At 47.7% G+C, this 13,383-nt stretch overlaps 1 protein-coding gene across 2 annotated transcripts in view; it reads right to left on the bottom strand.

The window, feature by feature from the left end:
* Positions 1-17: 17 nt before the first annotated feature.
* UBN1 (ubinuclein 1) overlaps positions 18-13,383 on the bottom strand; it is a 37,949-nt gene continuing 24,583 nt past the window's right edge. The window contains exons 13-18 of one of the 2 annotated variants that reach the window (XM_004438094.3): positions 8,673-8,723; positions 8,532-8,574; positions 6,149-7,369; positions 4,887-5,130; positions 4,510-4,599; positions 18-2,238 (exon numbers count right to left, since the gene is read on the bottom strand). In XM_004438094.3, coding sequence (XP_004438151.1) covers positions 2,189-2,238; positions 4,510-4,599; positions 4,887-5,130; positions 6,149-7,369; positions 8,532-8,574; positions 8,673-8,723 — 1,699 coding nt within the window. In that variant the 3' untranslated portion in view covers positions 18-2,188. The remainder of the gene's footprint in view (positions 2,239-4,509; positions 4,600-4,886; positions 5,131-6,148; positions 7,370-8,531; positions 8,575-8,672; positions 8,724-13,383) is intronic. The other variant, XM_087449584.1, reaches the window with a different exon arrangement.

Raw genomic sequence — 13,383 nt, 5'->3', positions numbered from 1 at the left:
AAGACTGAGAAACAATGTTTTGGAAACCTTGAAACAATTTATTGAGTTACTTTATACAAGATTAACAATTTCCACACCACCCCCTAACACCAACTTAGTCGCTGCACAAAAGCCACAGCCCCTTTCACACCTAAGAAACGGCCGCACCAGGGAAAGCCCTGCAGCGCTGCAGCCCCCAGCCCCTAGAGCCTGCTCTGCCTGTAGATCTGCCTGGCCATGGCTGTTGAAGTCATTCACTCTTTCGTTACCACAAATAAAGCATAAACAAGAAAAAGAAATCTCATAAACTCCCCATCAAAGAAACGTTTCCCTGAGGCAAGAGGCATCACTAGATTCCTAAAAATGAGGGTATTCTGCTCCAGCTGCACACTCAGTGGTCTATGGGGAGGAGGGAGCACTGCGGGGAAGGGAACCGGGTGTTCTCGGGCAGAGAAGCCTGGTGAGCTCCTCCCCACCGCTCAGCATTCACGAACGGCCTCTGTGCGACTCTGAGCTCAGCAATACAAATCTCTTCTTTGGCTCTTTTGCTACTACCTAAGACTATTCTGTAAACAAACTGGAAACCCAAGTTGCAAAAAATAGATATAATAAAGGGATAAGGAATCTGCCTAGCCCAATGTGAAACACGTGTTGGTGCTTATGTAAAAAAGAAGTCAGAGCAGAGGCCTGGCTGGATAGCTGACAGAGGTCTCGCTCCCCTGGAAACCAGGCAAACCCCTGCATGAATTGTGAGTTACTGAGCATTGCACCCTGGGAGGAAGGGACCAAAAGAGCTGCCTGTGTCTCCACACAGGTGTACATTCTGAGGAGGCTCTTTATTCTCAACATATTTGAAATCACTTAGCTGGAGCAGTCAGTTCAGATACACCTTGTGGCACAGACTTAACAGGACAAGCAACTGCCCTAACAATCCTTGTGAAGCAGCCACTGGTTGAGTGGGAACAGCACAGTGACTTGGGAGCTCCGGGGTAACTGTCCTAGTCTGTCTGACACACCCACCAAGCTCACTGGCATGTCACCCTTAAGTCAATACATAGCCCCGCTGCCTGGAGAGCCCCAGGACTTCAAGGCCTGTTTCTATATGTGACAGATGGTTGCTTCACAGAGGCCTGTCCCTGCAGCTCTGCCTGAGAATGATTTCTAAATAAAACAAACTGGAATGTCTATCTGTGACTTGGAACCCCCAATATCCTTGGCCCTGAAAGAGATGAAGAAGGGCCTTGGGGCTCTGCAGTCTACCTGTATGAACTCTGGAAAAACAAAACAGAGGCCCTGGCGAATTGGGACTTGAGATTTGGGGGCCCAGATGACCTTCAAGTCAGGATGGCACAGATTTTATGATGTGCAACCATAGAAAACTCAAAAGTGGCTATATCTTAAATATAGACAAATCTTTAAAAAAGGTCTTCATCTGAGATCCACTCAGAGGGCTGAATGGATGTGTGTCTAATTCTGCTCCACCATAAAGGCACTGGAATTATGTCTTCCTATAATATGACGTGTGAAGAACAGTCCCATTCTATCCAATGCATTTAATGGTGATGAAAAGTGAGCCAAAAATAAGTTTCTTTAAAAATCCTATCACAATTGTTGAATCTACAAAGGTCTTTTCTCTAAAAGAGCTTCATTGTCATGTTCAGCGGAGAAACTGGCCCCCATGATGAGCACACAATTAGGTGTTCTGAGTATTTTTCCAAGAGACAAGGTAAGTCTCCCAGCTGTGGCATCAGCCCAGGTTTTTATCCTGTTGAGCACACAGCCTAAGGATGGGACGGACACCATGAGCGTCCAGGGAGCGTACTGTGGCCAAAAACAGCCCTGACCAGTAGGGCGCCGTGAGGTACTCTGGCCAAACGCCAGGGGGTCGGACAGATTTAACACACAGGTGTGCCAACTGCTCTGCCCTGCCGCCAGAGCTTCAGACACAACCAGCGCGCTCCCCAGCCTAGAGCTGCCCCTCCAACGATTGTCCATAACAGAGCCACGAGGCCCGGAGCACCAGGCCAGTCAGTGCCTCCGGAGAAAGACGGGGCTGCTCCCCTAGCTGAAGGCACGTCACAAGTGCCAAGAGACGCTCCACTTAGCACTCACACCTTCTCCAGAAGAAAACCAATCGGCAGAAAGAGCATAGTGATTATCCAATTTCTGAGACCTACTCGTTCAGCTTCCGGCCTTTCCTCTGAAGAGGTCACAATTTCCGTGGTACACCAGGCCCTTTCCCATGAAGCTGAGAAGCATCTGAAAAAAAATGAGCAAAAACAGAACACAAGTCTTGCAGGATCTCTGGTTCCCTTAAGGCAGCAGTAACCAAACGTCAAGGGGATCACTTCTTAAATAGCAAAAGCCCCCGAACGCTGACTGTTCTAAGGCTTAAACAAGCCAAGAAACCCTTGACAGGTTGAGGGAGTTGCTGCTTGCCACAGTCTGCAGCAGGCATGGGACTCTGAGCTGCGTGAAGGCAGCTGCTCGCTGAGTGCTGTGTTCACAGAACAGCAACTCTGCTATGCAACAGGGGCCACGTCGATTCTGGGCTACGACTACCATCTGGGGGCAGGCTGGGATTCTACGGCAAGGTCTGATGACCACATGGAACTCAAGTAGCAGTGAGCTTTCTCTCACCATCAAGAGACCCTCAGGTCCTACAGAGACAAGCTCCAAGGTACCAGCATTCTGAGTCCACAGAGGAAAGAAAGCAAAGCAGACACAAGTCACACAGCTGAAGCGAGCAAACAACTTTTCATTTACAACCACTCTGTGTGATCCTACAACCTGAAAAATGTCGAGAGAGAGGAAAGCCTACTCACATAGCCTGTTTTAGCATAGGTGCGTTTCTGATAGACTTCTAATACTCAGAGGAAAAACTGCAAAGAAACAGAACAAGAAAGCACTTTCCCCTTTTCTGCTGAAAATGCCACAGGCCAGCAGTTGCATTCTAATGCCCCTCTGATTACAGTCACGTGTCGCTTAACGACAGGGACACCTTCTGAGAGACGGCGTTAGGCGATTTCACTGTTGTGTGAACACCAGAGTGTACTTGCACAAACCCAGATGTGCACAACTTCTACACAACTAGGCTCTATGGTACTGATCTCATGGGACCAACGTCATATACGTGGTCCGTCGTTGACCAGAACATCTTCATGCGGTGCGCATGACTGCTTTGTTTCTCTGAAAGAAGAGGTGGCAGTGAAATGAAAGCAAGCAGAGGCAGTGCAATCTCTTTCAAAACCACAAGCTCTCACCTAGGTGGCTCTGTGACCCCTTACATTATACTGTTAGCTGCAGCGGCAGCCACCAGCTTGTGGAGTGAGTCCTCTGCACTGTACTGCTTCTCTAGAGGAAAACAGAATAACTGCTGATACAGGCTTAGCCCCTCAACTTCCTTCTCTCAAGAAGCAACATTTCCATCTTGGAGATATACAATCCATTCTTGCACCCAGATGGCCTCTGGCATTCACTATGAATGCGTCAGCCTCAGGACACGGGGGCCAGGGACCCACAGCAAATCTGGAGCAGACCCAGACTCGGGTGGTGTCGGACCAATGCTCTCGGTGTGGCAGGTCAGGACACACCAGCTGGGTGGCTCCCGGTCTGCCACCTGGTACCAGTCCACCAGGGCTGCCCCAGGCTCAGCTTCCTGAAGAATGGCTCTCCCCACGTCGTTTCTGGAGCAGGCCTAGAGTAGTCGGAAGAGCAGTAGGCCAAAACCAACATCCCATGGGGCTTCACACCACATTCCATTAGGTGTACGTAAGACAAATTCCCAGGACAGGGCAAGGCAAACTGCTCACTGCGAGGGTGCAGGCTGGGGCATCTGTGCCCTCTTCTCAAAGTTATAAACCCAGGGCTTGTCGAGGGTCCCTTCTGAAAGCCACTGCTCTACAGAGAGAAAAAGCAAGGGAAGGGAGCACTGCCCGAGCTCCTGCTGTGCCCCCAAATCTCTGCTCTTATGTCTGAACTGAAAGCTGCTCCTCTCCTGGATACACGCAGACACCAGAGGTAAGGGTCCCTCCTGAAGCCTGGCCCGTGACCTTCCATTGCCACTTGGACTTTACCTGTCACTTAAGTTTACAGAGCCGTCTGTTAGCTGGTACCACCTGGAAGGTGTAGCAGCCTGAATTTAAAGGCCTGTAGTGCCCCAAACAGCCCTTGGAAAGCTAGCAGGATTACCCTTATGTATTTTCTTAATACAAGAAGAAAAGCTGAGCTAAGGGTGGGGAACTGCTCTGCCTCGCACACAGGCCACCAAGACTTCCTCTGTGATCACACAGGGTAAGGCTGGCCCAGTGGCAGTTCCAAGTGGGGGACCAGGGGAAATCTCAAAGCAGTAGAAGCCTGTGCCTTTCTGAGTACCCCCAGAGCCAGAGCCAGAGCCTCAAAGGACAAACCAAGACAACACAGTGACGACAAGGGGAAGACACTGAAATCCTTGGCAGCAGACAAGGCATCCAGTGGGTGAGAGGGGAATGGTGCACAGTGCGTGTGGCACTCTGACCGCCCGGCAATTACCTGACAGACTCTGCGGGATGTGGGCGGACACGGCAGCGTGTGGGAGAGGCGCTGCATGGGGCGGGCTGGAGTGCAAGCCAGCCAGGAGACCTGAGAGAAAACAAAGGTGGGGAGAAAAGAACAAAACACACACATTGAAGACAGGAACAGAAAAGTAGCTTCAGCGGTCAAGAGCCCCAGATAACCTACTGGACTGGTTCTGGGTGAACACCCCAAAGGAGGGGGCTCAGCATGGTCCCCGGGAATGCTGCCCAAGATCACACACGAGACAAACACAGGAACCCGGTACACAACAACAGGACTCGTGGGTCACAGCAGAGGCACTGGGGAACATTCTGTACCTCCAGCCTGAGGAGAGGAAGGAGAGAAGCACTTACTGGGGCTGAGGCCATGGTGGAATGTCCCAGGGGCAGGACCTGTGACGATGGCATCCTTGGAGACCCCTGCTTTGACAGGGGAGTCGGTGCTAAAGGAGAGCACACGGAGAGGAAATGGGGGGAGAAGTCCCAGGGAGTTTGAGTTCACGGCCCCGGGCAGCTTTGGGCTGCCTGACTTGTAGGATGAAGACAGCAGATTTAAGGGCGAGGAGCTGGTCAGCAGCACAGCCCCACTCGTTCCTTTCTGGGGAGGAAGCACACAAAGGGGTCAGAACTCCAGCCCCAGCCACAGCTCTCACAAACCAAACCTGGTAACGCACCGGGGCGGGACACACGCGTGTCCGTCAACTGCCCCTGTGAAGGCACCGCACCCCCTACTCTGCAGCCTCAAAGGAAGGCAGAGGACAGTCGGTGCGCTAGCATGGAATGGCTCCCAGGACACACTGTTCATTTTGAAAAGCAAGGTATTAAATATGCCTCCTTCGTGCAAGAAAGAAAATGAAGAATATTGTATATAGGTATCCATGATTTAGGTATATATGAGTATGTGCGTATTTATTTTAGAAAGAGGGAAAAAACCCGGAAACTAAGGCACCAGGTACCTTGCAGGGGTGGTAGGAGCACAGAGACAGGTGAGACCTCGCTGCACTTACCTTTCTATAGGTTTGTCTTTGTAACCACATAGTTTTATATATTGGAAAAACGAGAGAAGAAAAAAAAAGCTCTCTCCCATTTCCCCAATCTGCCTCCAAATTCCTTAATTACCTGCAGGCAAGCCTCATTAACCACCAGACTCGGTCAAATCGCCTTTGTCTGACCTGCAGAGTCCTTCAAAACCCAATCAAGAGAATCACTCTTAGAAGGCACTGATCTTCCTGGGGCATGAACATCTCCACATAACTAGTGACCTGATAAGTAGCAGTATTTTCATCTTGTTTGGAGAGATGGATGGGTAGGAGGCTAGGGAAGGGAAGTTTTGTGGCTCATTCTATGCCACTCAGATTCAGAGCCTCCCTGCAAACACTGTGCTGACTGGTCCATGCCCTCTGCTTGTCCTCCTAAGGAGAAGTTTCAGGCTCTCCTGGGATTCCTGCCACCAGAAAAGTAAAGACCTGAACACAGGAAGCCAGGGCCTCCTTCCAGTTTCCGGGCTCACTGTTCCTACCTGACCCTCACGTCAGATCTCACCCTCCAACCCAGGCAGGGCAAGTGGTCCTGTCCACAAGACCCACGAGGGGCGGCTGCCGTGCTGGGATACTCACTGGCAAGGAGGTAGACGATGTCACGCTGCTAACCACGCTGGGCTTCAGGGAGGAGGTCAGTAACTTTGCCACTCCCTGGGTCCCACCACTAGAATCTCCATTTGGACCACCCGGAGGGGCCACCAAGGTCAGCTTCTGGGAGACAGGTGGTTTTTTCACTGTGGAGCCTGGGAGAGGTCGGCTGGCAGACTGTCCTGCAGAGGGAGGCTGTACACCAGGGACCAAGCTGCCGGAAGCAGAGCTCTGGACTGGTGTTCCCCCAGAGGAAGAGCTGCCAGAAGAGATCCCATGTTTGGAGACAGAGCCAGCAAAGTGACTATTCTTGTAAGAAGGCCCTGAAGCGCCGGCTGAGTGCTGTTTTGCTGGATGGCTCAGGGCAGTGGAGGACGAGGCTGGGGTCTTATGAGAGCTGCTGCTGGAGGCTGGCGTGCCTCCTGAAGAGGCTGGCGTGGAGGGATGGAAGCTCTGGCCTTTGGCTGCTGTCTTCACTAGCTGGAGGAGGGAACGGTGACACTGTGGGGAGGAAGGCTTTGGGCCCTGGAGTTTATTGACAAACGGAGCTGGGGGGGTGAAGCTCTTTTGCTGCTGAGCGCCTGCATGAAAGACTTTGACTTGAGGGCTGGGCACGGGAGCTACCGCCTGGGGCGCGTGAGACGTCCGTGGCAAACCGTGGTGTTTTGCTTTGGACTGGTGCACTTCTGGCAGGCCCTTGCTGAGGGCAGCCTGACAGGACAGCTCTTTGTAGCCAGAACTCTCTGGTTTTTTCTCCTGAGAGGACTGCCCTAGTGCCAAAGCCTGTTCAGCCAGAAAATTGAGGGGTGACTGCAGAGAGGTGGAGGGTGGTGGGGCAGAAGGGCTGGGCTTCGGAAAGTTCCTTTTTTCTTCTGTACATAAAACCCCTGCAACCTTCTCTGCAGGTGCCTTTGAGGGTGCAGGCAGTGTGAACTCAGAGCTCCCACTTGCTCTGCTGTTCAGTGCGGTCAGTTCCTTGGACACAGCCTCCAGAGAGGAGGCTGAATTACGGACCAAGTCTCCATTCAGCGAGTCCTCCAGGTTGATAGGAGCAGGATTAGCAAGGCTGCCAGAGGCCTGGGATGAGAGCTCCCTGGTCGCAGCCCCAAGGCTCAGGCCTCCTCCCGGATGTTCTGAAGGCAAAGCAAGAGGGCCGCCAATCTGGCCTGATGGGACGGAAACCTTTTTATCAGGCTTCGTAGATGATTCCTAAAGGAAAGCAGAAATGCTGTTTAGAAATGTCCGAAGATGTCAATACTGGCCCTGTTGTGAGGACACAAGCATGAGAATATCGTGAGGTCCAAAGAACTGGGCCTTCCTGTGTAATCACAAAACAAGGGAGGAAGAGAGGAGGTGCCATCCCTGTGTGGACTTGAAAATGCCACAACTTCATCCCCCTCTGGAACACGTCTGGCCAGGGCCTGACCCAAGCATGCTCTGTTGATAAGTACACACCCCCACGGGGAACTCTTCTTCTCTGTTTCCGAAAAAGTACCGGACTTGAGCAAAGAGATGCTCTCCCTACTGGCACTCACACTATCTCAGAGCGCGCCTAGCTGCCATCAGGAAAGGATGTGTGGCATGAGAACTGCCTTAAATTAGTTGTCTTTTCCTCCTTGGTTTTTATCAGCACATGTCTCCTCAGTGGGGTTCAAAAGAAAAGTCCTTTCACGGGAACAGGAATGGGGTGTGCCTGACATTCATTGTAGGAGCCCATCAGGTACTCAGGAATACACGAGTCCTATTCTCACGGACGGTTTAGGTATGGTTAAGGGCACTACAAAGCCTCAGGAACCGGCAAAAATTTTGGTAAAACACCAATTTTTACTACATTGAGAGGTTCCTACAATATCTTAGATCATTTCCACAGTCTCTATTCTCCAACCACTGTATATCCCTCCATTTCTGTCAGGTAAACTCAACAAAGCCACCTGTCCTTTCCATTGTGGCTCCAGGCTCCAAGTACAGCCAACCTGTACTTGGCTAGAATGTGTTCTTCCATAAAAGGATTATGCTGATAATGAGTATGATACTTTTACGTCTGGCAGGGGCTCTTCACCCCTCAGATGGCTGTCAGGAAATCCTCATTTAATCCCACAACAACCCCAGGAACTGGTCAGGTGGGTACTTGTTGCCTAGAACCGAGGCTGGAGGGTACTAAGTTACCCAGCTCAGGTCTCTGCCCTGCCAACCCCAGACCCCTCTGGTGGGCCAGGCTGCCTCTTGGTGTAGCCTCAAGAGTGCCATCCTGAAGAGCTGTACCCCAGACCAGCAAAGCTCAATGAGCTGCCCTGGTCACTCGAGAGGGTTCGTGAGCATGGCTGGAGAGAGATGAGACGACGTGGCCCATGACCTGAGCAGGCTCACTCACCTTCACCTTGATTTTGGAAGGGGCCATTACTTTCTTCTTGGCCCTGTTCAAAGGAATGAACACAGAAAAGGTTTAGAGGAGTTCCAAGAAGGAGACAAAAACGACAGTAGTCCTGAGAAGTGAAAACACTGAGACACTCACAGGATTGATGTCAGGTGCCCGTGGCCTCGTCTGCTCTCCTTAAACAGAGTCCTGAAACAGACAGAACACTGAGCAGTTTGCATAAGCCCCCTGAGAGCAGAGACTTTGCTCCTAGAGCTCTCCTCCCATCCCTGGTACACAGTTGCTACTGCTCATTAACTGTCAGTGGACTGGTGAGCTTCACTGCTGGTGAGAGGATCTGAAGTGGTCGCCCTGGCCACTCGGAAGCCAAGAGTCTAGGATTTACTAAAAAAAGCTATGGCTCTGCCTCTACCCTTCTCACAGTGATTTTCCCTCTAAAGGCAGAGTGCTTTCCTTATTGCCTATTCGCATCCCTTCCAAGAGTAAAACGTGGAGTGACCCACAGCAGGTCTTTTTCCAGCACAACCCAACAAAATTTTCTTTATGCTCTTCCCCAAGTACCTTCATAAGTCCAATCTATAAGAGTAGAGCAATTCCATTTAAAGAAGGGACAGTGAGGGCCGGCTCCGTGGCTTAGCGGTTAAGTGCGCGCGCTCTGATGCTGGCGGCCCGGGTTCGGATCCCGGGCGCGCCCCAAGGCACCACTTCTCCGTCCAACGCGAGGCCGAGTCCCACGTACAGCAACTAGAAGGATGTGAACCTATGACATACAACTGTCTACTGGGGCTTTGGGGGGAAAAAAATGAATAAATAAAATCTTTAAAGAAGGGACAGTGAGACACGAAAAGGCTCCATGATTTGTCCAAACCACAGAAGAAACAAGCCCAATCAAGAACACTAGCTCTGGGAGAGGAAGCTGGGAGGATGGCAGAGTAGGAAGCACCAGGAATCGTCTCCCCACCTGGACACCTGCACTGGCACAATCTGTCTGATGGAACTATTCTGGAACTCTAGAATTTGTTCAAGCCTTGCAACTTCCAAGGGACAACTGGGCAGGTAAAATGTGGTTGATTTCAGTCAATTTCAGCTCTTAGCATAGCAGCAGCTACCCAGCCTACACTCCCCAGACATGGCAGGCAGCTGTGCACATGTTCCTGGAGCAGCTTGCACACAGCTTGTGGGAACTAGGGGGGGCAAAAAGGACCCTGTCCTCCAAATATCAGGGATCTGTGCTCTGTTTGCTGCTTCTGATCACAGTGGTGTAGACAGAGAGGACAGCACAGTGTTGTTGCACCTCCCCTCGTTGTTGTAAGCCCCTCCCCCTCCAGCTAGAGAGACTTCCAAGAGATTTAATGGGCTGGCTTCCCTTTCTAACCACCTTCATTTTTCAATTTTCCCATTTCAGGAGCCAGACATTAAAGACTAGGACATTCAACAACAACTGCATACACAGGGAAAATTAGAAAGTGACTGCGCATGCCCAAGGAAAGGCTCAGAAAAGACCTAAGACGACAATAAGTTTACAGCTCAGGTTGATCCTCAGCACAGAGACAGTCTATAACAATAAAAAAAAACAAAAACAGGCCAGCCCAGTGGTGTAGTGGTTAAGTTCGCGAGCTCTGCTTTGGTGGCCTGGGGTTCACAGGTTCGGATCCTGGGCGTGGACCTACACACCACTCATCAAGCCACGCTGTGGCGGCATCCCACATACAAAATAGAGGAAGACTGGCACAGATGTTAGCTCAGGGACAGTCTTCCTCAGAAAAAAATAAAAAATAAAAAAAATAATAAAGAAACTTGCCCCTCCTTAAAAAAAAAAAAACCCAATAACAAAAAAAAGTAAACCCTGGGGAAGGAGGAGAATCTGATTTCCAGAGTTACCACATTATTGGATCCAAATGTCCAGTGTTCAACAAAAAAATCATAAGGCATACAAAGAAACAGGAAAATATGGCCCATTCAAGGTAAAAAAGAAATCAACAGAAACTGTTCCTGAAAAACTGATGACAGATCTACTAGCCAAAGACATCAGTCTTTAAAGACAACTATCTTAAAGATGTTCAATGAACTAATGGAAGATGTGGAGAAGGTCAAGAAAAGGATGTGTGAACAAAATGGAAAAAAGAGATCAAGAGACAGAAAACCTAAAAAGAAACCAAAAAGAAATTCTGGAGCTGAAAAGTACAATAACTGAACTGAAAAATTCACTAGGGGGATTCAAAGGCAGATTTTGGCAGGCAAAAAAAAGAAATGAGTGAGGGGACCTACACACTGTTTATCAAGCCATGCTGTGGCAGGCGTCCCACATATAAAGTAGAGGGAGATGGGCACAGATGTTAGCCCAGGGCCAATCTTCATCAGCAAAAAGAGGATTAGCAACAGATGTTAGCTCAGGGCTAATCTTCCTCACCGAAAAAAAAAAAAAGAATCAGTGAATTTGAATATAGAACCATGGAAATTATCAAGTCTGAGGAACAGAAAGAAAAAAGACTGAAGGGGCCGACCCGGTGGCACAAGCGGTTAAGTGCGCGCGCTCCACTGAGGCGGCCCGGGGTTCGCTGGTTCGGATCCCGGGAGCGCACCGACGCACTGCTTGGCAAGCCATGCTGTGGCGGCGTCCCATATAAAGTGGGGGAAGATGGGCACAGATGTTAGCCCAGGGCCGTCTTCCTCAGCAAAAAAAAAAAAGAGGAGGATTGGCGGATGTTAGCACAGGGCTGTTCTCCTCACAAAAAAAAAAAAAAAAAAAAAAAAAAAGAACAGCCCACCCTTACAGAGTGGGTATCAAGTGGCAACACTTTATATGTAAACAAATTTAAAAAAAAAAAAAAAAAAAAAAAAAAGAAAAAGACTGAAGAAAAGCAGAGACTAAGGAATCTATGGGACAACATCAAGTGGACCAACACATGCACCACACACCATGGAAGTCCCAGAAGAATAAGAGAGAAAGAAAGGGGCAGAGAAAATAGTGGAAGAAATAATGGCTGAAAACTTCCGAGATGTGAAAGACAAATATAAACACCAAAGAAGCTCATGAACTGCACATAAGATGAACTCAGAGAGACCAAGACACAATATAATCAAACTTTCAAAAGCCAGAGACTAAGAGAGAATCTTGAAAGCATCAAGAGAAAAGCAAATCATCACATACAAGTGATCTTCAATAAAATTATCAGCAGATTTCTCATCAGAAACTTTGGAGGCCAGAAGACAGTGGGCTGATATATTCAAAGTACGAAAAGAAAAATATTGTCAACCAAGAATCCTATATCTGACAAAACTGTCCTTCAAGAGTAAGGGAGAAATTAAGACATTCCCAGATAGATAAAAGCTGACGTTTGTGACCAAAAAACATGCCCTGCAAGAAACGCTCACGGGAGTCCTGCAGTATGAAATAAAAGGACACCTTTTGCGTAATGATTTAACTAGAATAATTTAACAAAGAGAACTTAAGCTAAATAACAGACAGTAACTCAAAGCCAAACTCTTTATGGAGAAATAAAGATCTCAAAAAGGTAAATACATGGGCAAAGGTGTATATTATTACCTTTATATTACCTTCATATATTAAAGGTTATATTACCTTTATATTACAAAGGTAATATAAAAGCTAGTACTACTGTAACAACGGTCTGTAACTGTACTTTTTGTTTCCTACATGATTTAAGAGATTAATACATTTAAAGAAAAAAAATTAGTGTAAAAGCTAGTATTACTGTAACTTTGGTTTGTAACTCCAAATCTTGTTCTCTACGTAATTTAAGAAATCTCTTAAATGCACTTAAAAAAATTATTAGTTTATGTTTTTGGGCCACAATGTATAAAAATGTAATTTTGTAACATCAACAACCAAAAGGGGTGGGGATGGAGCTGTAAGGGAGCAGAGATTTTGTATGTTAATCAACTTACAGAAGTAAGTCCCTCCTCTATCAGTAATTACTTTAAATGTAAATGGATTCAACTCTCTAATCAAAAGACAGATATTGGCAAAATAGATTGAAAACACATTGTCAAACTATACGTGCTGTCTACAAGGGACTCACTTGAGATCCAAAGACAAAAACAGGTTGAAAGTGAAAGGATGCAAAAAGATATTCCATGCAAATAGTAACCAAAAGAGAGCAGGGGTGGCTATACTGAAAATAGACTTTAAATCAAGAAAGGTTATAAGAGACAAAGAAGGACATTATATATTAACAAGAGGTTCAATACAGCAAGAAGATGTAACAATTATAAACATTCATGCCCCTGACAAGCCACCAAAATGTATGAAGCAAAAACTGAGAGCACTGAAGGGAGAAGTAGTTTTACAATAATAGTTGGAGACTTCAATACCCCTCTCACAAAAATAGACAGGACAGCCAGATAGAAGATAGAGAAATAGAGGACTTAACACAATAAACCAACTAGATCTAACAGACAGATACAGCACGTTCTACCCACGAACAGAATATACATTCTTCTCAAATGCATATGGGACACTTCTCAGGATAGACCGTATGTTAGGCCACACACTAAGTCTCAATAGATTTTAAAAGACAGATATCATACAAAGTGTCTTCTCTGACCACAATGGGATAAAGTCAGAAATCAATAAATAACAAAAGGAAAACTGGAAAACTAACAAAATTGTGAAAATTAAACAGTAAACTTTTAAACAATCAATAGTTGGAAGAAGAAATCACAAGGAAAATTAGAAAATACTCAAAAGATGAAAGAAAATGAAAACACAACATACTAAACTTATGAGACGTAGTGAAAGTGGTGCTAAGAGGGAAATTTACAGCTATAAATGCTTCCATTAAAAAATAAGATCTCAAATCAACAGCCTAACTTTACAACTTAAGGA

Source organism: Ceratotherium simum, chromosome 26 (genome assembly GCF_057802395.1).
Source record: "Ceratotherium simum simum isolate JZ-2026a chromosome 26, ASM5780239v1, whole genome shotgun sequence".
NCBI lineage: Eukaryota > Metazoa > Chordata > Mammalia > Perissodactyla > Rhinocerotidae > Ceratotherium > Ceratotherium simum.
The sequence above is the reverse complement of the archived record's forward strand: the minus strand, read 5'-3'. Positions and strand labels throughout refer to the sequence as shown.